Source organism: Cyrtonyx montezumae, unplaced genomic scaffold (genome assembly GCF_038088225.1).
Source record: "Cyrtonyx montezumae isolate F1298 unplaced genomic scaffold, pur_monq_1.0 scaffold_57, whole genome shotgun sequence".
Lineage (NCBI taxonomy): Eukaryota > Metazoa > Chordata > Aves > Galliformes > Odontophoridae > Cyrtonyx > Cyrtonyx montezumae.
Window position 1 is genome coordinate 159,013 of NW_027072064.1, and position 23,006 is coordinate 182,018.

General features: G+C 61.2%; 3 protein-coding genes across 3 annotated transcripts; all 3 read left to right on the plus strand.

Annotated features, from left to right (window-relative positions):
- Window positions 1-254: 254 nt before the first annotated feature.
- Window positions 255-3,470, plus strand: LOC136056717 (death-associated protein kinase 2-like). The gene is made up of 13 exons (XM_065749030.1): window positions 255-337; window positions 928-968; window positions 1,098-1,159; window positions 1,254-1,475; window positions 1,562-1,700; window positions 1,778-1,907; window positions 2,088-2,136; window positions 2,229-2,255; window positions 2,358-2,510; window positions 2,615-2,660; window positions 2,751-2,840; window positions 3,064-3,147; window positions 3,278-3,470. The coding sequence occupies exons 2-13, from the start codon at window positions 930-932 to the stop codon at window positions 3,356-3,358; spliced, it is 1,122 nt and encodes a 373-aa protein (XP_065605102.1). The 5' UTR covers window positions 255-337; window positions 928-929; the 3' UTR covers window positions 3,359-3,470.
- A 617-nt stretch (window positions 3,471-4,087) lies between these two features.
- On the plus strand, window positions 4,088-12,628 carry INSRR (insulin receptor related receptor). Its single transcript, XM_065749027.1, has 22 exons — window positions 4,088-4,175; window positions 5,601-6,152; window positions 6,830-7,142; window positions 7,243-7,385; window positions 7,524-7,668; window positions 7,744-7,958; window positions 8,028-8,154; window positions 8,281-8,519; window positions 8,594-8,761; window positions 8,878-9,067; window positions 9,174-9,215; window positions 9,309-9,574; window positions 9,956-10,092; window positions 10,165-10,330; window positions 10,637-10,745; window positions 10,869-10,939; window positions 11,048-11,277; window positions 11,354-11,464; window positions 11,568-11,727; window positions 11,872-12,001; window positions 12,075-12,209; window positions 12,364-12,628. Exons 1-22 carry the CDS (start codon window positions 4,088-4,090, stop codon window positions 12,626-12,628), a joined length of 4,002 nt encoding a protein of 1,333 aa, XP_065605099.1.
- A 1,300-nt stretch (window positions 12,629-13,928) lies between these two features.
- Window positions 13,929-21,460, plus strand: NTRK1 (neurotrophic receptor tyrosine kinase 1). The gene is made up of 17 exons (XM_065749071.1): window positions 13,929-14,110; window positions 15,503-15,577; window positions 15,654-15,725; window positions 16,197-16,265; window positions 16,555-16,709; window positions 16,806-16,951; window positions 17,037-17,163; window positions 17,279-17,608; window positions 17,814-17,831; window positions 17,962-18,020; window positions 18,276-18,378; window positions 18,681-18,827; window positions 18,933-19,063; window positions 19,127-19,299; window positions 20,278-20,518; window positions 20,688-20,846; window positions 20,997-21,460. The coding sequence occupies exons 1-17, from the start codon at window positions 13,929-13,931 to the stop codon at window positions 21,180-21,182; spliced, it is 2,373 nt and encodes a 790-aa protein (XP_065605143.1). The 3' UTR covers window positions 21,183-21,460.
- The last annotated feature ends 1,546 nt before the right edge of the window (window positions 21,461-23,006 follow it).

Consider the following 23,006-nt stretch of genomic DNA (forward strand, 5'->3'; position numbering starts at 1 on the left):
GGCAGGTTTCCTGTTTGCAACCCTGGCGCTCACGGCCGTGGACGGAGCAGCCACGGCCCCAGAGCTACTCCTCGAGGATGTGACCCTACAAGGCCTCTCCCAGCCCCTGTGCAGCTGTCCAGGCACTGCCGGGCGGGGACAGCGTGGGGGGATTTCTCACGAGACCTTGGACGCAGACTCTCTTGGCGTTTCCTGCTGTTTTTCCCGAACCACTGCCCAAGGAATCCCAGGAATCACGGCAGCTTCGAGGAAACCGGAGCGCAGCAGTGGCACGGAGCAGAGTGTGGCACTGTCCCACGAGGACTCATCGTCCCCGCTGCCAGAGCCGAGAGCAGAGGTAAGGGTGCTGCTTACTGGGGTGCACAGCAAAGCCCTGTGCAAGGGGACAGCAGTGCTTTGGGGACAACGGTGCCACTGTCACCACAAAAGCTGCCTCAGTACTCCCTCCAAGGGCTCCCACAGCGCTGTCACATGTTGGAGATGGTCACCCGGCTCCAGCCTACGTGGATCCAGGGCTGTGCAGTGCCTGGCGGGGTGCCCGCGCTGCCCGGGGGTGGCACGGGGCTGTCACCATGCAGAGTGGCTGTCCCTGGGGCTGGCGGTGCTGGGAGTGAGCAGAGAGTGGCTGGGGGAAGGCTCGGGGTAAGGGTTTGGGCTGGAGACATCTCTGCTTGGCCATCGATGGGGACAAGCATGCACAAAACCACCAGGTCTTGTGTTCCCTCTTTGTGTTCCCTTATTGAGGTGTTTTTTTCCTGCTGGAGAGTCACCCTGCTGCTGGCACTGGGTGCTACTCCCCAGCACAGCACGCTTGGCCACACGTCCTGTCTCTGTTTCACCCTTCGCTTGGGAGCTGTGGTGAGTTCTGGGGGCAATTCTTGGCCCTGCTGCCCCCTTCCTATCCCCTCTCTCTATTTATCTTTGCAGCAATGGCTGAGGACAGCGGGGCTGCTTCCGACAGCCCCCAGGTGAGAGCAGTGGGGGTGCAAACTGTGGGAGGAGGGGCAGCATGCACCAGGGGGACGTGGTGCCCCCCATGGGGGACTTAGTTCGGATGTCCCCCCCTGGGGTTAAGTCAGATCTGTGCACTCTTACAGGCGGTTACTCTGCGTGCAGGCAGCGTGGAGGAGCTGTACGAGCTGCTGGAGACACTGGGCAGGTGAGCAGGGGAGGGTGGGGTGTGCAGAGTTGGGGTACTGCAGCCGTGCCCCCCGCCTTCCCCCTCTCCACCCATGCCCTGGGCTCCCTCCCAGTGGGCATTTCGGCGTGGTGAAGCGGTGCAAGGAGCGCAGCAGCGGCACTTTCTATGCTGCCAAATTTGTGAAGACAAGGCGGTGCCGGGGAAGCCGGAGGGGACTGGAGCGGGTGCAGGTGGAGCGGGAGGTGGCCATCCTGCGGGACCTTCAGCACCCCAACATCATGCGGCTGCACGACCTCTTTGCCTGCAGAGCTGAGATGGTGCTGGTGCTGGAGCTGTAAGTGGGATCCTGGGGTTGGATGGGGGGGGAATACTGGCGTTGTGCTCCCCCGAAATTCCCCCCGGACTTGCTCTGCGGTGTAGGATGCGTGGTGGGGAACTCTTTGACTTCATTGCTGAGAAGGAGATGCTGTCGGAGGAGGAGGCTATCGAGTTCCTGGAGCAGATCCTGCGTGGGGTGCAGTACCTTCACGGGCGCAGCATCGCCCACTTTGACCTCAAGGTGCCTGCACGGGTCCCTCGCTGATACCTCAGGGTGATTCTGGGGTATTTCATTGCCTCCCACCCTCCCCTCTGCAGCCTGAAAACATCATGCTGCAGGAGAAGGATGTCCCCAAGCCCCAAATCAAGATCATCGACTTTGGCCTGGCCCAGAAGCTGGAGGATGGTGTCACCTTCAAGAGCCTCTGTGGGACCCCCCAGTACATCGGTATGAAGCTGCCAGCTGGGCTGGGGGGGCAGTGGGACCCCTGGAGCCCCAACTCTTAAGGGGCAGATAAAAGCTGGGACAGTTTCATCAGGTTGGGGACCTGCATGATTGGGTTGTATCTGGGGTACGCGTGTGGTGCTCCCACCCAAAGTGCACCCCCTGTTCTGCCTTCACCCCTAGCTCCCGAAGTGATCAACTACGAACCACTGAGCTCCGCCACCGATATGTGGTGAGGAGTGGGACAGGGGTCTCAGGGGGACCCATGGTGCTGCTGTGGGGACCCCCGGAGGACAACCCTGACCCCCACCTTCTGTCTTTCAGGAGCATCGGAGTCATCACCTACATCCTGTGAGTAGGGGCAAGGGGAAAATGCAGCTGGGGGAAACTGAGGCACAGGGGGCAGCGTGGCAGGGCCATCTCCGGTGCTCACGCTCCCTCGTGTCCCCACAGGCTCAGCGGCTTGTCCCCCTTCCAGGGTGAGACAGATGCTGAGACCCTTTCCAATGTCCTGGAGGGTGCCTATGAGTTCGAGGAGCGCTACTTCAGCGACACCTCTGAGATGGCCAAGGACTTCATCCGGCAGCTGTTGGTGAAGGAACCTCAGTGAGTGCCGTCCCTGTCTCTCTCCTTGTCCCCATCCTTCAGAGTCCCTGTCCTCATCCTGGGGTGACCCCAGACCCCCACCATTGCAGCTTTCTCTGTTGCAGGGAGCGAATGACTGCATCTGAGTGCCTTGTGCACCCCTGGATTAAGGTGAGATAGAAGGGGGGAGCAGGGCTGGGCACCCCCAGCCACTGTGTGCTGAGGAAGTGGGGAGGGGATGCCACAGCTTCGCCCCTCCAGCCCCTGAGCAGGAAACAGGCAGCAAAGCGGAGCCGCTCCTCCATCAACATGAAAAACTTCCGCAAGTTCAACGCCCGCAGGAAGTGGAAGGTGAAAGGGGAAAGGGAGGGACAGTGGGGTGAGGGATGGGGACGGTGGGATGCGGGGTCCCACCACCTTTGGGTGCTTGGGTTAAGCCACTGTGCTCCACCCTAGGGCTGGGTGCATTTGGGTAGGGGGCCGTGGTGGGGTCTGTGCCCCAGTGCCACTGTCTGGGGGTGGGAGTGGAGGGGAGAGTCCCCCCCCAGACCCCTGCCTTGCTGCTCCCCCACAGCTCTCCTACAACATGGTGTCTGCCTGCAACCGGCTGTGCCGCATGCGACTGCTCTGCAGCCCCAGGACAGAGGGCGAGGAGCTGGTGAGAGGCTGGGGGTGCATCACAGATGTTGGAGGGCTGTGCCGTTGGGTGCCCCTCCTTGGGGGGGGGGGGGGGGGTCCAGGGTCTCGTTCCTGCCCTTCAGGCCTTCTGTGTCCCTCTGTGCCCCCAGCGCTGCTGTGAGAGTGACCAGGAGGAGGAGGGAAGCCACCCCGTGACACTGCTCCGTCGGCGGAGGAGCAGCTATTCCTGAGTCCCCCACCTGCTCTGGTTGGGATAGCAGAGTGGGGCCATCCCACGAGAAGGACCTCCACACCCCCACTCTCCCAGCATATGTGAGCACCTGGGTGCTGAAGCTGTTGCTCCCAGTGCCTCCATACTGGGGGTCACTGGGTCAGAACCAGTTGCACTGCTGTGCTCCCCAGGTATACCCTCACCTGAGGGCTCTGCTCTTTCCTTGGCTTTAATTCGAGAAATAAATACGCTCCCATTCTCGTATCCTGGGTGCTGAGCAGAACAGCTTCCTTCCTCCCTTCATCCTCCTCCTCCTCCTCCTCTTCTTCCTCTTCCTCCCCTTCCTCTTCTCTCCTTTGTCCCCCTCTCCTGGGGGGAGCAGTGCCCCCACAGCCTCCCCACATTACCCACTCCTGCAGAAAGCGAGGCACAGAGCATCATCCCGAGGAATGCGGGGTCTGGGGTCAGCTCACACTCCCCGACCCCCTCCAACCCGCTGCTCTTGGGGCCGCCCTGTTTTCTCCCCTCTGTATTTCCCAAACAAGCCCTGGCCCTGGCCCTGGCCCGGCCCCGCACAGTTGTCAGGCTAAATATTTTGTGTGTGGCAGTCGAAAACAAAAGTGAAGGGGCCACGGGGCCACCCCTCTCCCGTCGTGCCTTGGCGCTGGCAAGGAGTGCCCGGCGTGTGGGGCCGGACGCGTGCCCGCCTGCAGCAGCACCGGGCTGGAGAGAGACTTAGCCCCACGGGATGGGGGCACTGGGGGTCTTATGGCTGCTGCTGGCCCTGCTGCTCCTCGGCCCCCACCCGCTGCCCCTGGTGCAGGCTCCCTCTGAAAGTAAGTGAGAGGGATGGGGCATGGTGGGTGTTTGGGGTTTGGAGTTTTTGGCCGAGCCTCGAGGTGAAGCTTTGTGCTTGCTGCCTCAGTTCCTCCCCCTCTCTCCCCTCACCGAGGCGACGCTCCTGTTGCTGCAATCCTCACCTGGCAGCATCAACACGGCTGTGAGCTTTGGGGTTTGGAGCTGGGGAGGAAATGGGGTAGGGGCCCTGTGCTGGGCATCGTTTGCTGTTGTGGGAAATGGTTCCATGGAGCCACTGCACTCAGCAGTGATGGAAAGCGATGCTTAACCCTTCTGGGCTGAGGATGGGACCTGGGGGATGGGCATGGGGTTCTGTTGGGTCCTGGATCAGGAAAAGCTGCAAGGGGCTGATGTGGGGGCATTCCTGTTGGGATCCCAGCCCTGCTGCCAGGGTGGAGACAGGGGGACCTGCATGCCTGGGTTTGTCATTGTGTGTCTGCCCTTCTCTCTGCCCTGTGCCTCATTTTCCCAATTGATAGCCCTGAGGATTTGCGGAGGAGTGGAAGGGAAATGAGGACCAAGCAGCCAAACCTAAACGAAGAGCTGCCCTGGGGATGCTCCTCACTCTTTCTCTGCCCCCACGAGGGCACAGGGGATCCCAGACTCCTCTCTACCAACAACAGGGACCCAGCTGTTCCCAGTCCCCTCTCTCCTTCTGTTCCCACACTCAGCACAGGGACCGCTGTGACTTTGTCAAGGTCATGACTGTGACAGCATAGGGCTGTACTCTCAGGGCTGATGCATCCTCAGCCCCACAACGGGATGGAGACCCCCATGTATTTCAGCTCCATGCCATGGTGCTGCTTGGGTGTTTGGGGTACGTGCTGAGCTGGCTGTGTTTGCCATTGGTGTTTACAGTAAATCCCTCTCTGGGTATCAGTGAGTTTCTCTCCGTAATAACTAGGAGTCATGTTTCACGCTAGGGATGCTGTTGGAAGGGAGCAGAGGGAACAGGAGATGCTCAGCCCCATGGTGCCCCTCAGGGCTCCCACTCCCACTGGGGTGGAAAAGCCCTGGGATGGTGCTTTCCTGCCTAGTTCCAATGGGAGCAACTCAGTGAGAGGATGCTGTGTGCTCACTGCTGTTACCCCGGGGACTAAAGTGTCCATGGGATGGGCAGAGGGTTAGGATGCAGTCCTGGGAACCTCCTACAGAGCCAGACCTTGTTAGCATCACCGTGGCTGTGCTGTCCCCTTAGGAGCTGTGGTGAGCCAGCTGCCTGTCACGGCTGCTCTCATCTGCCCCAGCTGCCCACAGCGACCGCAGGCAGATGACAGACAAAGCAGGACATTAACCCCTGCCACACATCCTATCTGCGAAGGAAGGGGTGGGGGGGGGACACCTATGTGGTGGGGACGCTCTGGTCCATCCCATTGCCCCCGGGCCCCCTCTTGCCACCCCAGTCTGCGGCAGCATGGACATCCGCAACGACGTGTCGCAGCTGCAGAAGCTGGAGAACTGCTCCATCATAGAGGGCAACCTGCAGATCCTGCTGATGTTCACCACGGGCGCCGAGGACTTCCGTGGGCTCAGCTTCCCCCGCCTGCTGATGATCACCGAGTACCTGCTCCTGTTCCGTGTCTACGGGCTGGAGAGCCTACGGGACCTCTTCCCCAACCTCTCGGTCATCCGTGGCACCAACCTCTTCTTCAACTACGCGCTGGTCATCTTCGAGATGCCGCACCTGCGGGAGATCGGGCTGCACAGCCTGAGCCACGTGCTGCGCGGCTCGGTGCGCATCGAGCGCAACCAGGAGCTCTGCCACCTCTCCACCATCGACTGGGGGCTGCTGCTGCCTGACGCCGTGGACAACAGCTACATCGTGGGCAACAAACTGGCTGAGGAGTGCGCCGACGTCTGCCCAGGCATCCTCGATGTGGAGAAGCCGTGTGCGCAAACTGTTGTCAACGGGCAGCTGGATTACCGCTGCTGGACCTCCAGCTACTGCCAGAAAGGTGGGTGAGGTGCTGCAGGGCTGCTCATCCCGGGAGCTGATGGGGGGCACTGGGAGGCAGTGGGAGGGCAGAGCTGGGCACTGTCTGTCCCTGCGTGGGTGCGAGCAGCAGTGGGGTAATCGGATCTGCGCTGTATCATTCTCCGGAGGAGAGGCCAGCTCCCAACTGCCATGTTTTCCCAGTGGTGAGGTAAATACACGCCCCTCCCGGGCTCGTTTGCAGTAAACAGGAGGCCTGGTAATGAAATATATACTATAAACACAGATCCTTATCTGGGCCATAACCTCGGCCACTGCCCCAGCACTGGCTGTTCCATGTGGCTCCACTGGGTGGCTGGGGCTTGGCATGAGGTGAGCCTTACCTGTCCATCTGTACGTCTGTCCTGACTGTCCATGCAGCCCCTCATCTGTCCATCCAGCTGTCTGTGCATCCGCCTGTCCGTCCACCCATGTGTCTGGCCAGCCCTTCATCCATAGCTCTGCTCATCCGAGCAACCATCCCTCTATCCACCCACCCACTCACCCACCCATCCCTCCATCCATCTCTTCATCTATCTATCCCTCCATCCCCCCACCCTCTCTCATAGCCGCCCCCCCACCAGCAGTCCCCTGGCACCAGCCCCCTGCCCACCCAAACCCTCAGACCCTTTTCCCACCCACAACATCACCTCCCTGCAGTGTGCCCATGCGGTGCGGGCTCAGCATGCACGGCATCGGGTGAGTGCTGCCACGCTGAGTGCCTGGGGGGCTGCGGACGACCCCGGGACAGCCGCTCCTGCGTGGCCTGCCGCCACTTCCACTTCAACGGGCACTGCCTGCCTTCCTGCCCACCCCGCACCTACGAGTACGAGGGCTGGCGCTGCGTCACGGCCGAGTACTGTGCCAGCCTGCGCAAGGTCTCTGACAACCCTCGTGATGCCTCCAAGTTTGTCATCCACCAGCAGCAGTGCCTCTCCGAGTGCCCCCCCGGCTACACCAGGAATGAGAGCAGGTGGGGACCCCTACCCTTGGGGGGAGGGGGCAGCAGTGGAGGGAGGGGACTTCATGCCTGGCTCACATCCCTGTCCCTGTTCCTGTCCCTGTCCCTGCAGCATCTTCTGCCACAAGTGTGAGGGGCTGTGCCCCAAAGCGTGCAAGGTTGGCACTAAGACCGTGGACTCGACACGAGCAGCACAGGAGCTGGCAGGCTGCACTCTGGTGGAGGGCAACCTCATCCTCAACATCCGCCGGGGCTGTGAGTGCCGGGTGGGCAGCATGGGGTACAGTGGGGAATCTTCCTTGAAGGGTTAATGGGTGGGGGTCGTTGGGGAGTGAGGGTAGCAAGTGTGAACTCCATCGTCACACCACATTCGTGCCCATGGGATGTTCCTAGATAATCTGGCCTCGGAGCTGCAGAGCAGCCTGGGCCTCATCGAGACCATCACGGGCTTCCTGAAGATCAAGCACTCCTTCGCCCTTGTCTCCTTGTCCTTCTTCAAGAACCTCAAGCTGATCCGTGGAGATTCCATGGTGGACGGGTGAGGATGGGGTGTGCTGAGGATGCCTGGATGTGGAGTGCCTGCCCCCATCACCTCCATCTGCCTCTTCCCCAGGAATTACACCCTGTACGTCCTGGACAACCAGAACCTGCAGCAGTTGTGGGACTGGAGCCACCACATCCTCTCCATCCCTGTGGGCAAGATGTACTTCGCCTTCAACCCCAAGCTCTGCCTGGCTGAGATCTACCACATGGAGGAGGTGACAGGCACCAAGGGGCGACAGAACAAGGCAGAGATCAACCCGCGCACCAACGGGGACCGGGCATCCTGTGAGTATGGGGATGGGGACGGGGGGACCCGGTGGCACTGTGACTCTGAGCCCTTGCACCCCTCCACAGGCAAAACCCAAACCCTGCGCTTCATCTCCAACATCACCGAGTCCGACCGTATCTTCCTCAAGTGGGAGCGGTACCGGCCCCCTGAGTACCGAGACCTCCTCAGCTTCATTGTCTACTACAAGGAGTCGTAAGTGGTTCTTGCATCTCTCAGTCTGCAGCATCCTCACGGCACATCTGCTGAACCCCAGGAGAGTGGTGAGGCTTGGGGTCTGCCAGGACCCCCAGCTGATGCCTGGGTGCTGGGTGTTGCCAGACCTTTCCAGAATGTGTCGGAGTACGTGGGGCAGGATGCCTGTGGGGCACAGAGTTGGAATGTGCTGGATGTGGAGCTGCCACTCAGCAGCGAGCAGGAGCCTGGGGTGGCCCTGCTCAACCTGCGACCGTGGACTCAATATGCCATCTTCGTCCGTGCCATCACCCTCACCACCGCCGAGGAAGGGCGCAACTATGGGGCACAGAGCGAGGTGGTCTACATCCGCACCATGCCGGCAGGTATGGGGTGCTGGGGGGGTTTGGGGTGCCCACGGTGGCCTCAGGCTGGGGCTGATGTCCACACACCTGCTCAGCCCCTACAGTGCCACGGGACGTCATCTCCATGTCCAACTCCTCATCCCACATCGTGGTGCGCTGGAAGCCACCTACACAGCGCAATGGCAACATCACCTACTACCTGGTGCTGTGGCAGCAGCTGGCTGAGGACATGGAGCTCTACATCAATGACTACTGCCACAAAGGTGTGGGAGGACAATCAGGGATGGTGCTGGGATGGGGATGACCCCAGCAGGTCCTTGGGGAGGTGCTGGGTTGGGGATGGAGATGGAGGTGCAGCACTTCCCATCCCCACCTCCAGGTCTGAAGCTGCCCACGAGCAGTGTGGACACGCGTTTCAGCGATGGGGATGGCCCCGAGGTGGAGCAGGATGCAGAGGAGCGATGCTGCCCCTGTCGCCCCGCTGATGGGCAGCTCCGCATGGAGAGTGAGGCCGAGTCCTTCCAGAAGAAGTTTGAGAACTTCCTCCACAACTCCATCATCATCCCCAGGTGCTGGTGCTGGGGTGGGGGTACTAAGGTCAGGGGTTCTCCAAGCATTGCTCTGCAACAGGGAGTGGGTCCACTGTCTTCTTTAACCCATTTCCCACTATCTCAGGCCACCTTGGAAGGTGACATCTATCAACAAGAGCCCACAGCGGTGAGTGGCCCCAAAACCCTGAGGCTCTCCCCTGTCCCATTGCACGTGAGATCCCCACACATCCTGACCCCAAAGCTCTTCCCATCCCTGCAGGTCCCCAAAGCGCCGCAGGGACCTGATGGCCGTCACATCCCCCACCAATGCTTCCTCAGTGGAGCCACCATCCCCAATCCACGCCGGGGTTGAACCCAAACCCGACTTCCAGATCTTTGAGGACAAAGTGGTGCGGGACCGCGCGGTGCTGTCACGGCTGCGGCACTTCACGGAGTACCGCATCGACATCCACGCCTGCAACCACGCTGCACACACCGTGGGCTGCAGTGCAGCCACCTTTGTCTTCGCCAGGACTATGCCTGAGTGTACGTCCAAGGGCAGCAGGGAGGGACCGGGGCTCCACACACAGTGCTGTACTGCCCAGCTGTGAGCTGGGATGTGGTGCTGGTGCTTCTGGGAGGGGATCAGCACTGGGCTCTTAGATTCACAAAATCGTTAAGGTTGGAAAACACCGCTCAGATCAAGCCCAACCATCAGCACATCACCACCGTGCCTGTTAACCACATCCTTTAGTGCCACATCTACACCTGTCTTTAAAAACCTCCATCCCCCGCCCTGGGCAGCCTGTTCCAAATCCTTATCTCTCTTTCTGAGAAAAATTTGATCCTAATATTCAACCCAAACCTCCCCTGGTGCGACGTGAAGCCATCGACTCTCATCCTGAGTCCATCTATCTCCCTGTTCAGTGCAAGCTGACAACATTCCCGGCAACGTGACGTGGGAGCCAGCCAGCAAGAACAGCGTGCTGCTGCGCTGGCAGGAGCCCCGCAACCCCAATGGGCTCATCCTCAAGTACGAGATCAAGTACAGCCGTGAGAGCGAGGTGAGGACCTGGCTCAGCATCCCTCTCCCTGAGGCTGGGATGTCCCCACTGCCACCCCCCCCTCGTCCCCAGGAGGTCACCACTGTTGTCTGCGTCTCCCGACATCGCTATGCCAAGTACGGCGGCGTGCACCTGGCCCTGCTGCAGCCGGGGAATTACTCGGCCAAGGTCCGTGCCACGTCGCTGGCCGGCAATGGCTCCTGGACAGGACTTGTCAAGTTCTACATCCTGGGGCCAGGTACCTGACTGGGGGCATGGAGGATGACAGTGGAGTTGGGGGGGCTGCTGGGCTGGGAGCTGGGAGACAGGGTGCTGCTGGATGGGGCTCTGAGGGATTGGGGAGCACTGGTGGGACTGGGGATCTGAGGGTGCTCCTGGACCTGGACACCAGAAGATGAAATGATGCTGAATCAGGAATTTGGGAGGTCTGGGGGATGCTCTGGGATGGGAACAGCATGGGACATGGAGCGTTGCTGCCCTGGGGAATGGGGCCCCCCCCCATCTGTGCTACAAACACCCTGCCCCATGGACACACTCCTGGCAGCCGAGGAGGAGTCTGGCAGCTTCTACGTCCTTCTCACTGTCACGCCTGTGGTCCTCATGGTGCTCATCTCTTGCCTCGCCGTCTTTGTCTTCTTCTACAATAAGAAGAGGTACTGACCCCCTGTGAACCCTGGGGCTGCAGTCGGCTGAGCCAGGGCTGGGGGAGGTGGCACTGCACCCCTGTCCCTTGTCCCCCTGTCCTCTGCACCATGCCCACCTCTCCACCTCCCCAGGAGCAACGATGGATACCCCAGTGGGACTCTGTACGCCTCTGTCAACCCTGAGTACTTCAGTGCCTCAGACAGTATGTGGGGATGGGGAGGGGTTCGCATGGGGTCTGCTGCCCCACTCCCCTGCTTGGGGATGGAGATGAGGATGGTTCTGGTGATGTTGATGATGACATCTCCTGCAGTGTACATCCCCGATGAATGGGAAGTATCAAGGGAGAAGATCACAGTGATCCGGGAGCTCGGGCAGGGCTCCTTCGGGATGGTGTATGAGGGACTGGCTCTGGGACTGGTGGCCGAGGGTGAGGAGACCAAAGTGGCCCTGAAGACGGTCAACGAGCTTGCCACCATGCGGGAGCGCATCGAGTTCCTCAAGGAGGCCTCCGTCATGAAGGCCTTCAAGTGCCACCACGTGGTAGGTGGCAGCAGGGGGACATCCCTGGGGACGTGGGGCTGCGTCTGCCCACATGCTGTTTCCATTCCCTCCCCAGGTCCGTCTGCTTGGCGTTGTGTCCCAGGGCCAGCCAGCCTTGGTCATCATGGAGCTGATGACACGCGGGGACCTGAAGAGCTACCTGCGCTCGCTCAGACCTGATGCCGAGGTGAGGGGCTGCCCCGGCACCGGAGTGCCCTGCAGAGGAGGGGGCTCAGACCCCGTCCCTGAGGACGTCCCCCCAAAGCCTCCGCTCTCTGTGCATGGTGCAGAACAACCCTGGGCTGCCACCACCCTCGCTCAAGGACATGATCCAGATGGCAGGAGAGATTGCTGATGGCATGGCCTACCTCAATGCCAAGAAGTTTGTGCACCGTGACCTCGCTGCGCGCAACTGCATGGTGTCTGAGGACTTCACCGTTAAGATTGGAGGTGGGCAGCCAGAGGTGGGTGGGCTCGGGATGGGTCCCCACGTCCCAGTGCTCATGGCTTCTTATCTCCCTCCTCTTCCTCTTCTTCCTTGTCTTTCTCCTCTCCTCCTCTTCTTTTTCCTCTTTTTTCCTCTTCCTCCTCCAGATTTCGGCATGACGAGGGATATCTATGAGACAGATTATTATCGCAAAGGGGGCAAGGGGCTGCTCCCTGTACGCTGGATGTCTCCTGAGGCCCTCAAGGATGGCATCTTCAACACGCAGTCTGATGTCTGGTGGGTGACGGGGCCAGGGGGAGCCATGTGGGTGAGCCCCCACCCACCCCGGGCTGACCTGTGGGTGCTGCAGGTCCTTTGGGGTGGTGCTGTGGGAGATCACCACGTTGGCTGAGCAGCCCTACCAGGGAATGTCCAACGAGCAGGTCCTGCATTACGTCATGGACAACGGCGTCCTGGAGCGGCCAGAGAACTGCCCCGATCAACTGTGAGTAGGGGGATCTCTTGCCAAAACTGCTTGGGGTCCGAAATAAGCACCGTGCCTACCACTGTGGGCTCTGGTCCGCATGGAGCCAGCTGCCCTCGAGGTGCCAGGGGGTGCCGGGGGCCCCCATATCCACTGGCCACTCTTTGTCCCGCAGCCACGAGCTGATGTGTCTGTGCTGGCAGCAGAACCCTCGCCAACGCCCGTCCTTCGTCCAGCTCCTGGAGAGCATCAAGGAGCACATGGCGCCCGCTTTCCGCACCCTCTCCTTCTTCTACAGCCCCGAGAACCGGCGGCGCGGCTCCAGCGAGCCCTCGGACGCCGAGACGGAGCAACCCCCCGAGGAGGATGAGCCGCCCGCCCCCCCGCTGCCCACTCGCAAAAGCCGGGGCCGGCTCCCCAACGGGACGGGCTGCCTGTGAGCGAGGGCTGCCGCCCGCTGCGGACTCATCCCCCCGCCCCATCGCGGGGCCCTTCGCGTTATTTATTGCTATTAAGGGAAGGGGGTGTGCTTTGGGGGAGCCACTGCACTACCGCTCCCTGCTTTGGGGAGAGGGTGGCAATGAGGGTGGGGGTTGGGGTGGGGGGGGTGGAGGGAGGGGCTGTCCCGTGGGGCACTCGTTTTGCAGATGGAGAAACTGAGGCACGGCGCTTCCCTGTAGCATCCCCACAGTCCTGACTGCGGGGCACCGCGTCGGGGCCGCGCCGGCTCCGCTGTCTGCCCCGGGGGAGCAGGGAGAATAAAGCAGGACGGAGCTCGGCCGAGCGGTGCTTGCTCCGTGGGGGCACGGGGAAGGGGGGGTGGGGTGGGGTGGCCGATGCTCGGGGCTTTCCACTGCCGTCCGCCGGTCCCATCTGCTTCCTGCGCATCCCCGCTGCGGCTTTGCCCTGCGGTGCCTGAGTCGGGGGCGTTTCTGGGGAAAAAAAACGTCAAAGCAGAGGAATTCGCGAGGCGCTGGCGGTCTGACGGGGGACTCGGACCGGGAAGTCTGCTGGGGGGGTCCCACACGTCCCTACTCTCCCCATCCCAGTCCCTCGGTTCTCAGGGCTGAGCACTGGGGAAGGGATTCAGGCTGAGAATGTGACAAACTCAGCACACGCATGATGTAACGCGGGGAATGGGATGGGGGTGATAGGGGCAGGTGGGGATCCACCAGGCGTGCTCTGTCCTCCCCTCACAAGAGGGTCCCAAGAAGGTGAGACAGCCGGGGAAAGGGCCACTGTGCCACCAACGTTCCCCAGTCTGCACTTCGATGTAACGGGGAGCTTGAGGGCAGCTCAGTGCTGAGACATCTTAGGAAAGTGACGGGGGAGCTGGGGTGGGGAGACGCTCCTGATGGCCCCGAGAGCGGGGAAGGGGCAGCGAGAAGTGTCCTCCGCCCCTTGCAAATGGGGGGGGGGACGGGAGATGCTGGAGCGGGGATGGTGCGGGCATTGCGGGCAGAGCGCTAGCGGAGTGTAGGCGAGGTGCAGAGTGCGGGCAGGCTCCCACTTCTCCCTCCCCACCTGCGGTCCGAGCCCCCATCCCGCACCCTCCCGGTACCACCGCGCGGTGCGGGGCTGCGGGCAGGGTCGGGGCGGAGGAGCCGCTGGCCCCTCCCCAGGAGGCCGGACCGGGCGCCGCTTTTAACCCGCCGGTCCCGCACGGTGCCGCCGCGCTCGTGGGCTCCGGTGCGGCGGCGAAGTGCGAGGGCGGGGGTCCCGGAGCGGCACCGGGTCGCGATGCTGCCCGCCTGGCTCCGGTTGTGCCTGACCACGCTGCTGCTGCCCCCGGGAGCCGCCTCTCCTCCCTCCTGCCCCGCACACTGCCGTTGCCCCGCGCCCCGCACCGTGCGCTGCCGGGAGCCCCGCACCGTGCGCAGCCTCCGAGCCTTGATGCTGGGAACCCTCTACCCCATCGACGTGTGAGTGGGGACGGGTAGAGGGACCTCGATGAGATGGGGACTTGGGAATGGGGTGGGACGATGAGGAAGGGGAGCAGGGATGGGATGAGGAAGAGAAAAAGTGATGGAGATGGGGAGAAGATGAGAAAGAGGGTGGGGGATAAGGACAGGACGGGATGGGGTAGTGGGGCTAGGACAGGATGATGAGGTTGGAGATGAGGAAGAGGATGGTAGTGGGGTCGGGGCATTTGGACCAGGACATAATGATGAGTGAGGGCGATGGGGCTGGAAGCCATGATGGTGGCATTTGGATAGTGCTGGGGAATTGATGGGGCTGGAGAGCGGGGCTGCCTGGAGAGGGGTTGTTGGGGTGCAAAGGTGGGTGGGTCCCTGCTGTGGTCTCACAGGGAGTGATGAAGGACTTGGGACATCTCTTTGCTCCCTCCCACGGTGTGTCAGTGGGGCTGGGGTGTAGCAGACTCCGTGGACAGGGAGTGCCCATGATGCGTTGGGCAGCGATGGGGTGCAGGAGACTGAGCCCTTTGTCCCCACCATGATGATGTCCTCCTGCCCTAGGCTTGAGGGTTGAGAAGCTGAGGGGCATTTGAGCCCCTATCCCTCCGGATCCAAGAGGGATGATTCCCCAGCATGGGGAGAACAAGATCATGCTGGAACCCAGCTTGGATGCAGGAGGTGTTTGAGCAACCACATTACCTGGGTTGGGGCATTTCTCTTCCATTCCCCCACTGCTGTGTGCTGGGATGAGGAGAGAACAGGGCTGTGGGGTGACAGTTTGGGTGCTAACAGGGTGTCTGGGCTCCTGGGTCCTTGCCCTGTTTCAGCCCTGGCCGCACTGCTGGGGTGGCTGCTGCTCAATTCCCTGCCTCAGTTTCTCTGTGTGCTGGAAGACACTGCACTGCGGGCGCTGCCAGCTCTTTGTTCACTTCCTGACAGGGTGGGGTGGATGGTGGTCCCCCCAAGAGACCACCTGCAGTCCCTCTGCCCTGTCTCCCTTATTCCCATCACAGTCTAGGTCAGGGCGGGTGGAAAACCCCACACTGGCTCTCAGAAGGACTTTTCTTAGGAAAAGGAGCATTGGGGATCATTGTGTGCCTCAGTGTCACTGTCACATCACAGGGCACTGTGGGTTCAGGAGGAGGTGGAAACACACAGAGGGACTTCGAGGGGGTGGGGCTGAGTCCAGGTCAACTCGCTCTCTGAGTAGGACTGTGGGTTCTGAGTGGGAGCTCAGCTCTGGCCCCAGTGTTCCAGCTCAGCACAGGGGAAACTGAAGCCCATAGGGGCAGCTTGGATCTGCCCCTGTCGCCATCCTAGAGCTGTTCCTCTGGACCTGGGAGTGTAGACCCGGGTGTGGGGAGCCTGACCCCTACCTGGTGCACTGTTATCTTCCAGCATCATCGAGAACCAACCACTGCTGACATCTCTGAGTCGGGATGACACCAGGATGCTGTGGGACCTCAGGCACCTGTGAGCCCCCCGGGGTGGGATGGGGAGGATGGGGACAGGGTTCCCACTGCACGTGCTTAGCCCTTGCCTCCCCCAGCACCATCTCCAAGTCGGGGCTGCAGCACATATCCAACGATGCTTTCCAGGACACCCACAGGCTGAGCCACGTGTGAGTACTTCCCCTCTAGGGCTCGGGTCCCCATCCCTGTGCATGTCCCCACCCTGGGGCACTCATCCCTATGCAGGGTGGCTTTGTCCCTGCACTCAGGGAGGATCGATGCTGTCCCACTGCCCAGCAGCAAAACTCGATCCAGAGGGACCGTGTGGGGCTGTGCTGCTGAATGTGAAACCATCGATCTGGGCTGGAGCCCCCTGGGAGCTCTGTGCAGAGCAGCCCCGTGCAGAGAGGGGATGCTGGAGAGAAAGGGGGGGGGACAACCTACCCCGTGGATCATGGGGTCTCTGCCAGAAGTGTTACCGAAGGCTGGTCTGGACTCCTGGCAGCCAGCCTGGTGCATGTGCTTCTGCTTGGTCATGGTGTGACAGCTCTGTCCCCAACATGTGACAGACCCCTGTGTGTGAGGGTGATGTGGGACAAGGAGACTCGGGGAAGGGAAGCTGATGGGGTCTGTGCTTGCAGGAACCTCTCCTTCAATGTGCTGACCAGCCTCTCCTGGAAAACCTTCCAGCATCTGCCCCTGCAGGAGCTGTGAGTGCTGTGGGGAGGGGGACAGGGCATGAGGCACGGCTGGGGGCATGGCTCTGGGAATGTGGGAGCAAGGATGGGGCTGGGAATGTACCTGTGGCTGTGGTCAGACAGACCCAGCTGCAGATCCACGGCTCCCCGAGTGTGCAGAGCAAAGATGGGAACAGGGACAGGGTTGGGGACAGCACAGCACATACAGCAAGGCACCTGCACAGTATGAAGCCCTGGGCACCCCAGGAGTGGTGCAGCTGGGGATGCAACACATGCAACTCATGTCCTCTCCCCATCTCAGTATCCTGGAGGGAAATCCCTTCAATTGCTCCTGTGGGATCCGCTGGCTGCAGTTGTGGCAGAACGAGAGCCGTGCTGAGCTGGGCAACCAGACGCTGGTCTGCTTGGAGGGCAGCATGATCGTGGCCCTGGCCAGCCACCCCCTGCATGGCTGTGGTAGGTGGCACAGGGGGACCCAATTCCAACGAGATCCCCACCCTGAGCCCACTGTGGGTGGGGACAGCGTGGGGACAGCTCATTTCACCTCGGCAGAGCCCCCCACCGCCCGCATCGAGCACCCCGACGTAGTGCTTCGCCAAGGGGACAGCGTCAACCTCACCTGCCACATCACAGGCGAGCCACCAGCCACCGGGGAGTGGGTGCTCCCTGATGTGGGATCAGAGCCATCTGTCACCAAGGCAAGGCTTGGGGCACGGCGGGGACCTTGCAGGCGTACCGTCCCCCTTGCAGGAATTGCTCACCCCGTGCCGGTGCCCCCTGCAGCTCTCGGAGTGGGAGCTTGTCCTGGAGATCAACAACATCTCCTCCAGCCTCAACCACAAAGACCTCACATGCCGGGCAGAGAACGCAGCGGGGCTGGCAGAGGACAGTGTGACGCTGAATGTCACCTGTAAGCTACCCAGGGGACGCAGGTGGGGGGGGCAGAGGGGGGGGGTGAGGGGTGGTTTTGGGGTTGCATGTTTTAGGATGCGTGTATGGGGACACAGGCAGCTCTGTCCCCACAGTCCCACCAATGATCCTGCTCCTGCACGAGGCCATCCCGCAGCACTTCTGGTGCATCCCCTTTTCGGTGGACAGCAATCCAGTGCCCAATATCCTCTGGCTCTTCAATGGCTCGTTGCTGCCCGAGGGGCCCTACATCCACACGCGCATCGTGGAGTACGAGCCCAACTCCACCGTGCTGCATGGCTGCCTCCAGCTCAACCGCCCCACGCATGTCAACAACGGCAACTACACCCTTGTGGTGCAGAACCCCCTGGGCAGAGCCACTCGCAGCATCCAAGGCCGCTTCATGGATAACCCCTTCAGCTTCAGCCCCGAGGAGCCCATCCCCGGTGAGTCATGATGGGGCTGAGAGAGATGTGCTGTCCCACTCCTGACACTGGGGCATCCAAGCCACTGTTCCTACACTGCCCAGGGGTTCTGTGCCCCCACGTGCCTCAGTTTCCCCAAGGTGTGGGAAGGAAGCGTGGGACTCTCTCACGGGGTGGGGGAGGTGGTGGTTAATGTGTGTTCTTTCCTTTTCTCCATGCTGCACAGTGTCCATATCTCCACTGGGTGAGTGCTGGGACGTGCTGCTCCCCCTGCCTCAGTCTCCCCAGCCATGGTGACCCCATGATGAGGATGCAGTGTTTGTACAGGAGTGTGCCCCCACCCCATGCTCACCCTGTGCTCTCTCCCCACTCAGGCACCAGGAACAGCTCGCTGGAGGGCCCCGTGGAGACAGCAGATGAGCACACATTTGGGGTGAGGGCTCAGCTCGGATGGAGCGCTCTGTGATTTGGGGTAGGGAGCACGAGGGCACCTGTGGGAAAGCAAAACAGTCCTTAAAATGAGGGCAAACCAAAGGAAAGGCGAGGTGGGATGGAATGGGGTGAAAGAAGCCACCTGCCCTCCCCTGTGCCTCAGTTTCTCGACCACCTCCAGGGCTGGGAGAAGGGTGCTGTCCTTGGCTTTGCAGCAGGACCCCGATCCCATCCCCACCATTCCCTCTGTCCCCAGGTCTCTGTGGCTGTGGCTCTGGCAGTTTTCGCCTCCCTCTTCCTCTCCGTCATTCTCATCGTGCTCAACAAGTGCGGGCGCCGATCCAAGTTCGGCATTAACCGTGAGTCCCCGCTTCCTGCACGGGGTGGGGGCACGGCTGTGGGGTGACAGTCCCCATGGGTCCCCATTGCTTGGCACCCCCTGGGGCAGTGGGTGGCGGTTAGGGCCCCACCGGGGCCAGGCTGTGTAGGCAGCAGCTGCTAATTCACTCCTGGAATGGATTCAGCCTGCAAATGGGTTTGATCGCACTGGCTCCCCCCGGGGCTGGGGGGGTTGGTGATGCTCGGCAGCACCTGGCACTGCTGCACAAAGCACCCTCAGCCCTCTGTGATGTCTCTGTCCACGTGCCCCTGGTCCCTGCAGGCTCAGCTGTGCTGGCCCAGGAGGATGACCTGGCCATGTCGTTGCACTTCATGAACCTGGGCAGCAGCCCCGTGTCCTCCACCGAGAGCAAGCTGGATGGGCTGAAAAGCAACTTCATTGAGAACCCACAGTACTTCTGCAATGCCTGTAAGGCTGAGGGGCCCCAGCATCCTGCACTGACCCCCTGCTGCATCCCCCACTGCTCCCCAGCGTCCTCCCGGGGTGGGAGCTGATGGGTGTGGGTCCCCCCAGGTGTGCACCATGTGCAGCGTCGTGACATTGTTCTCAAGTGGGAGCTGGGCGAGGGCGCCTTCGGGAAGGTCTTCCTGGCCGAGTGCTCCCACCTCCTCCCTGAGCAGGAGAAGACGTTGGTGGCTGTGAAGGTAAGGGGTTGGGGATGGGGGTCCCGGGGTGGTCGGGGTCAGGTTAACGCCGTGTGCTTGCAGGCACTGAAGGAGGTGACGGAGAGCGCGCGGCTCGACTTCCAGCGGGAAGCGGAGCTGCTGACCATGCTGCAGCACGAGCACATCGTCAAGTTCTACGGCGTGTGCACCGAGGGTGAGCCCCTCATCATGGTCTTTGAGTACATGAAGCACGGAGACCTCAACCGCTTCCTCAGGTGGGCCCGGCCCCGCGCCCCCTCCCCGCTCCATCAGCATGGCTCAGACAGCCGCTCTGCGCTCGCTGCTAATGCAGCCCTCCTTGCAATATTGATTAGATTAGCTGTCTGAGAGGCTTAAATAGAGAGAGATTGGCCATCAGCTGGAATAAGCAGAGACTTTTCGATTGGCCCCCCAGGTATTGCTGATAGACGGGGGGGCTGCCAGAGGCATCGCTTTAGTGGCCACGCGATGAGCTCTGAGACGTGGCTTTTATGATTATTGTTATGGGACTTGGCATTAATGGTTCTGCCGAGCAGAGCCCCCCGCTCCCAGCCCGGCCTCCCCAGCCCGGCTGTCAGCAGTGCTCGGCATCAAAGCAGTGTGCAGCCCCCGGCCCTTGGCCTGCTCACACCCTGGCTCCGTGCACGCCTGCTGCTTTCACACCTCCTGGCACCCAGTGATGCACAACCCTCCCAGCTCAGATGTGTGCACAGCTTTCCCAGTATATACGTGCATGGGATTCCTTGCTGTGAGCGCTCTCATGTGTGCCTGTATGCACGCACATGTGTGTGTGCATGCTTCCCCTGCATGCGTGTAAACACACATGTTGATCTGTGTTTCCTTCAGCATGCGTGCACACGTGCACAGCTTTCCTTGGCACGGCCGCACACTTTCCCAGCATGGGCCCAGCCCTCTCCATCCTGGGCATGTGCACGTGTGTAAGCACACGTATGCCTTCCTGTGGGCATGCACACACATATGCACTCCCTTCCTCACCATGTGTGCACACGCGTGTACTTTTGCACGTTGCATGGCCACGCAAATGCCTGCATGTACTTTCCCTGCATGCATACACAGCGTTTCCCAGCACACGTGCAAACACATTCACAGCACTTCCAGGCACAAATGCACACACCTGCACAGCCTTTCCCTGCATACACGCGCACACACTCCAGCACACATCCCCCAGCTCCGAGCACCCTCTGCCCTGCCAGGTCCCACGGGCCGGACGCCAAGATCTTGGACCACGGGCAGGGGCAGCCCTACGAGCAGCTGACACTGAGCCACATGCTGCAGATCGCCACGCAGATCGCCTCGGGCATGGTCTACCTGGCATCCCTGCACTTTGTGCACCGTGACCTGGCCACCCGCAACTGCCTGGTGGGCCACGACCTAGTGGTGAAGATCGGGGACTTCGGCATGTCCCGTGATATCTACAGCACTGACTACTACCGGGTGAGCTCCGTGCTCTCCCTCCCTCAAGTTTCCATTTAATCCTCTGCCCCTTCCCCAGCCCCATCCATATTTAATGGTGCTGCCGAGCGCTCAGCATGTGGTTTGGGAAGGAGAGGTTGGGGTGGGGGGGATTGGGTGGGTTTCATGCTGATGGTTCTGCTCTTTGCAGGTGGGAGGTCGGACCATGCTGCCCATCCGCTGGATGCCCCCCGAGAGCATCCTGTACCGCAAGTTCACCACTGAGAGTGACATCTGGAGCTTTGGTGTGGTGCTGTGGGAGATCTTCACCTATGGGAAGCAGCCCTGGTACCAACTCTCCAACACTGAGGTGGGCTCAATCTGAGGTCTGCACATGGGGCTGGGCATGGAGGTGGGCTTGGCACCACCTCCACATGTGAGATGGGGGAAGGCGAGGAATCCCCCAGCTCTGCAGGGTCTGGGTGGGGGCTGAAGGCTCCATGTCCCCCTGTTCCCTCAGGCCATCGAGTGCATCACGCAGGGCCGGGAGCTGGAGCGACCCCGCACGTGTCCCTCTGAGGTGTACGACATCATGCAGAGCTGCTGGCAGCGGGAGCCACAGCAGCGCCAGCGCATCCAGGACATCCACAGCCGCCTGCAGGCCCTGGTCAAGACCCCTCCCATCTACCTGGACATCCTGGGCTGAGCAGGACCCACATCACCCTCGGGCTGGCTGGAGGCCTCCGGCACCGCTCCCTCTGTCCCCCAACCCTGGACTGATGCCCTGATGCTGGAGAGGGCTTAACGTCTGTTTGTCACAGCAAGCCCCCTGGGGGGCTGTAGGGCTGGAGATGTGCCCATGGGGGTTGTGGCTGTGGCATTTCCCCACTGTGGGTTTGCTCCTGGAGGGACAGAGCCAGAACCTCCAGCCCTATGGAGGGCACTCAGCTACTCAGTGTCATGGCTGCTCCACCTCTCCCCATCCCCGTGCCCAGCTGGGTGGATGCTCTGTGCGCTCTCCCACTCCGCAGTGAACCTGGTTGGTAATAAAAGCATCCAATTCTCTGCTGTGCTGCCAGCTGGCTGCCCGTGGAGTGTCTGCTGGGTGACAGGGAGAGGGAGGTGCCCTCGGGAGGAAGAAGGGCTATTTTGGGGCAGGGGAAGAGGAGTTGAGGGGATGTGGTGGCACGGGGACGGCTTGTTCCCGTTCCATGGCATTGGGTGAGGTGTGGGTTGGTGGTGCTGAGGGGTGGGCTTGAGTGAAGAGGGCAGTGAGGATGTACAAAGCCAAAGTGCAGGTGAGGGGGGTGCTGTTCTCAGCCTGGGGAGGACATGGAAACTCTTTGGGGACCCTGTGGCTGAATTGGAGCTATGCACAGGGCATGGGTGCCTGTGCCAGGGATGTGGGGTGGGGACCCTTTGAGCACAAAGGGATGACGAAGCCAAACCCCCAAACAAAGGGCAAAGCCCTCCCTTCCCCATGCACTGTCACCGGAGCCATGGGGTTATCAAATGCCCTGTAGCGTCCACTTAATCATCCTTCCCAGGGCTCTCCGGCCGCCTTGGTAATGTTTGAGACCTGGATCTGACTGTAATGGAGCAGAATTGATTTCATCTGGCTAATTAGGCAGCGCAGGCTGGGTCCTGGCAGCTCCTTTGTTACCCACCGTGACCTGAGATAAGGAGAGGGAAGAGAAGACCTGGGGAAACTGAGGCACGGTGCATCACCATGCCATGGAGCAGTGCTGTGCCACGGTGCACTGCTGTGGTGCTGTACTATGCTGGATGGTTGGGGCTGCATGCAGCACGGCAGTAGGAAACCAGAGCCATCCCCTGTGTCCCTGGCACGTAACCCAGCCCTTGCGATCCCCTCCCTGCAGGGGGCACAGCTATGGCTGCCAGCCCAGGGATGGGTTGTGGTGGCTAGCAAGAGGGTTGGCACCCAATTCCAGCCCTGAGCCAATGGGGAAACAGAAGCAGTGAGCCTTGGGGCTTCCATGAGGGTGTGCAAACAGCTGTTTTGCAGTGGGGCTGTGGGTCCCATCCCCTTGCTCAACCCCAAAGCTCTCCTGAGAATGAGGGGGCAAGCTGTGCCCCGCATGGAGCCCTCCTCACAATGTGGTGGCAGTGTCCCCACTCACGCTTGGCCTGAGGAGAGTGCCCTCCTTCCTTTGGGTTCTCTAATCTCTGCCTGCGCTGATTTATGGGCTTTTCCCTCTTATCTAATTTGAGGAAGGAACAAGATTACAACTGTGAGCTTTTCCAGTGCTGCACTGCAAATTGCCTCTTTGGTCAATACTGTTCCCACAGAGGGGAAGTGGCGGCCACGCACTGCCCGGGCACTGAAAAAGGACCAAACTGCCCCAAAAAGGACCTGAGCATGTTGGTGTGAGAGCATCATATGCATGGGAGGGGACACCCAGATTGGGTTTCCCTGTGGCTGTGCCTAGGTTTCTCTGTGGGGCAGAGAGGGAAGGGTTAAGCCCCGCTCCCAGAAGTGTGCAGCCCTGATTGATTTATCCCCACCCCA

Coding starts and splice junctions, on each gene's coding strand:
- LOC136056717 (XM_065749030.1), top strand. CDS start 930: ATGGCTGAGGACAGCGGGGCTGCTTCCGACAGCCCCCAG. Junction 2,137..2,228: donor AGCTCCGCCACCGATATGTG/GTGAGGAGTGGG, acceptor TCTGTCTTTCAG/GAGCATCGGAGTCATCACCT. Junction 2,661..2,750: donor TTGTGCACCCCTGGATTAAG/GTGAGATAGAAG, acceptor TCGCCCCTCCAG/CCCCTGAGCAGGAAACAGGC.
- INSRR (XM_065749027.1), top strand. CDS start 4,088: ATGGGGGCACTGGGGGTCTTATGGCTGCTGCTGGCCCTGCTGCTCCTC. Junction 9,216..9,308: donor ATCAACAAGAGCCCACAGCG/GTGAGTGGCCCC, acceptor CCATCCCTGCAG/GTCCCCAAAGCGCCGCAGGG. Junction 11,465..11,567: donor CGCTCAGACCTGATGCCGAG/GTGAGGGGCTGC, acceptor TGCATGGTGCAG/AACAACCCTGGGCTGCCACC.
- NTRK1 (XM_065749071.1), top strand. CDS start 13,929: ATGCTGCCCGCCTGGCTCCGGTTGTGCCTGACCACGCTGCTGCTGCCC. Junction 14,111..15,502: donor ACCCTCTACCCCATCGACGT/GTGAGTGGGGAC, acceptor GTTATCTTCCAG/CATCATCGAGAACCAACCAC. Junction 18,021..18,275: donor CAGATGAGCACACATTTGGG/GTGAGGGCTCAG, acceptor CTCTGTCCCCAG/GTCTCTGTGGCTGTGGCTCT.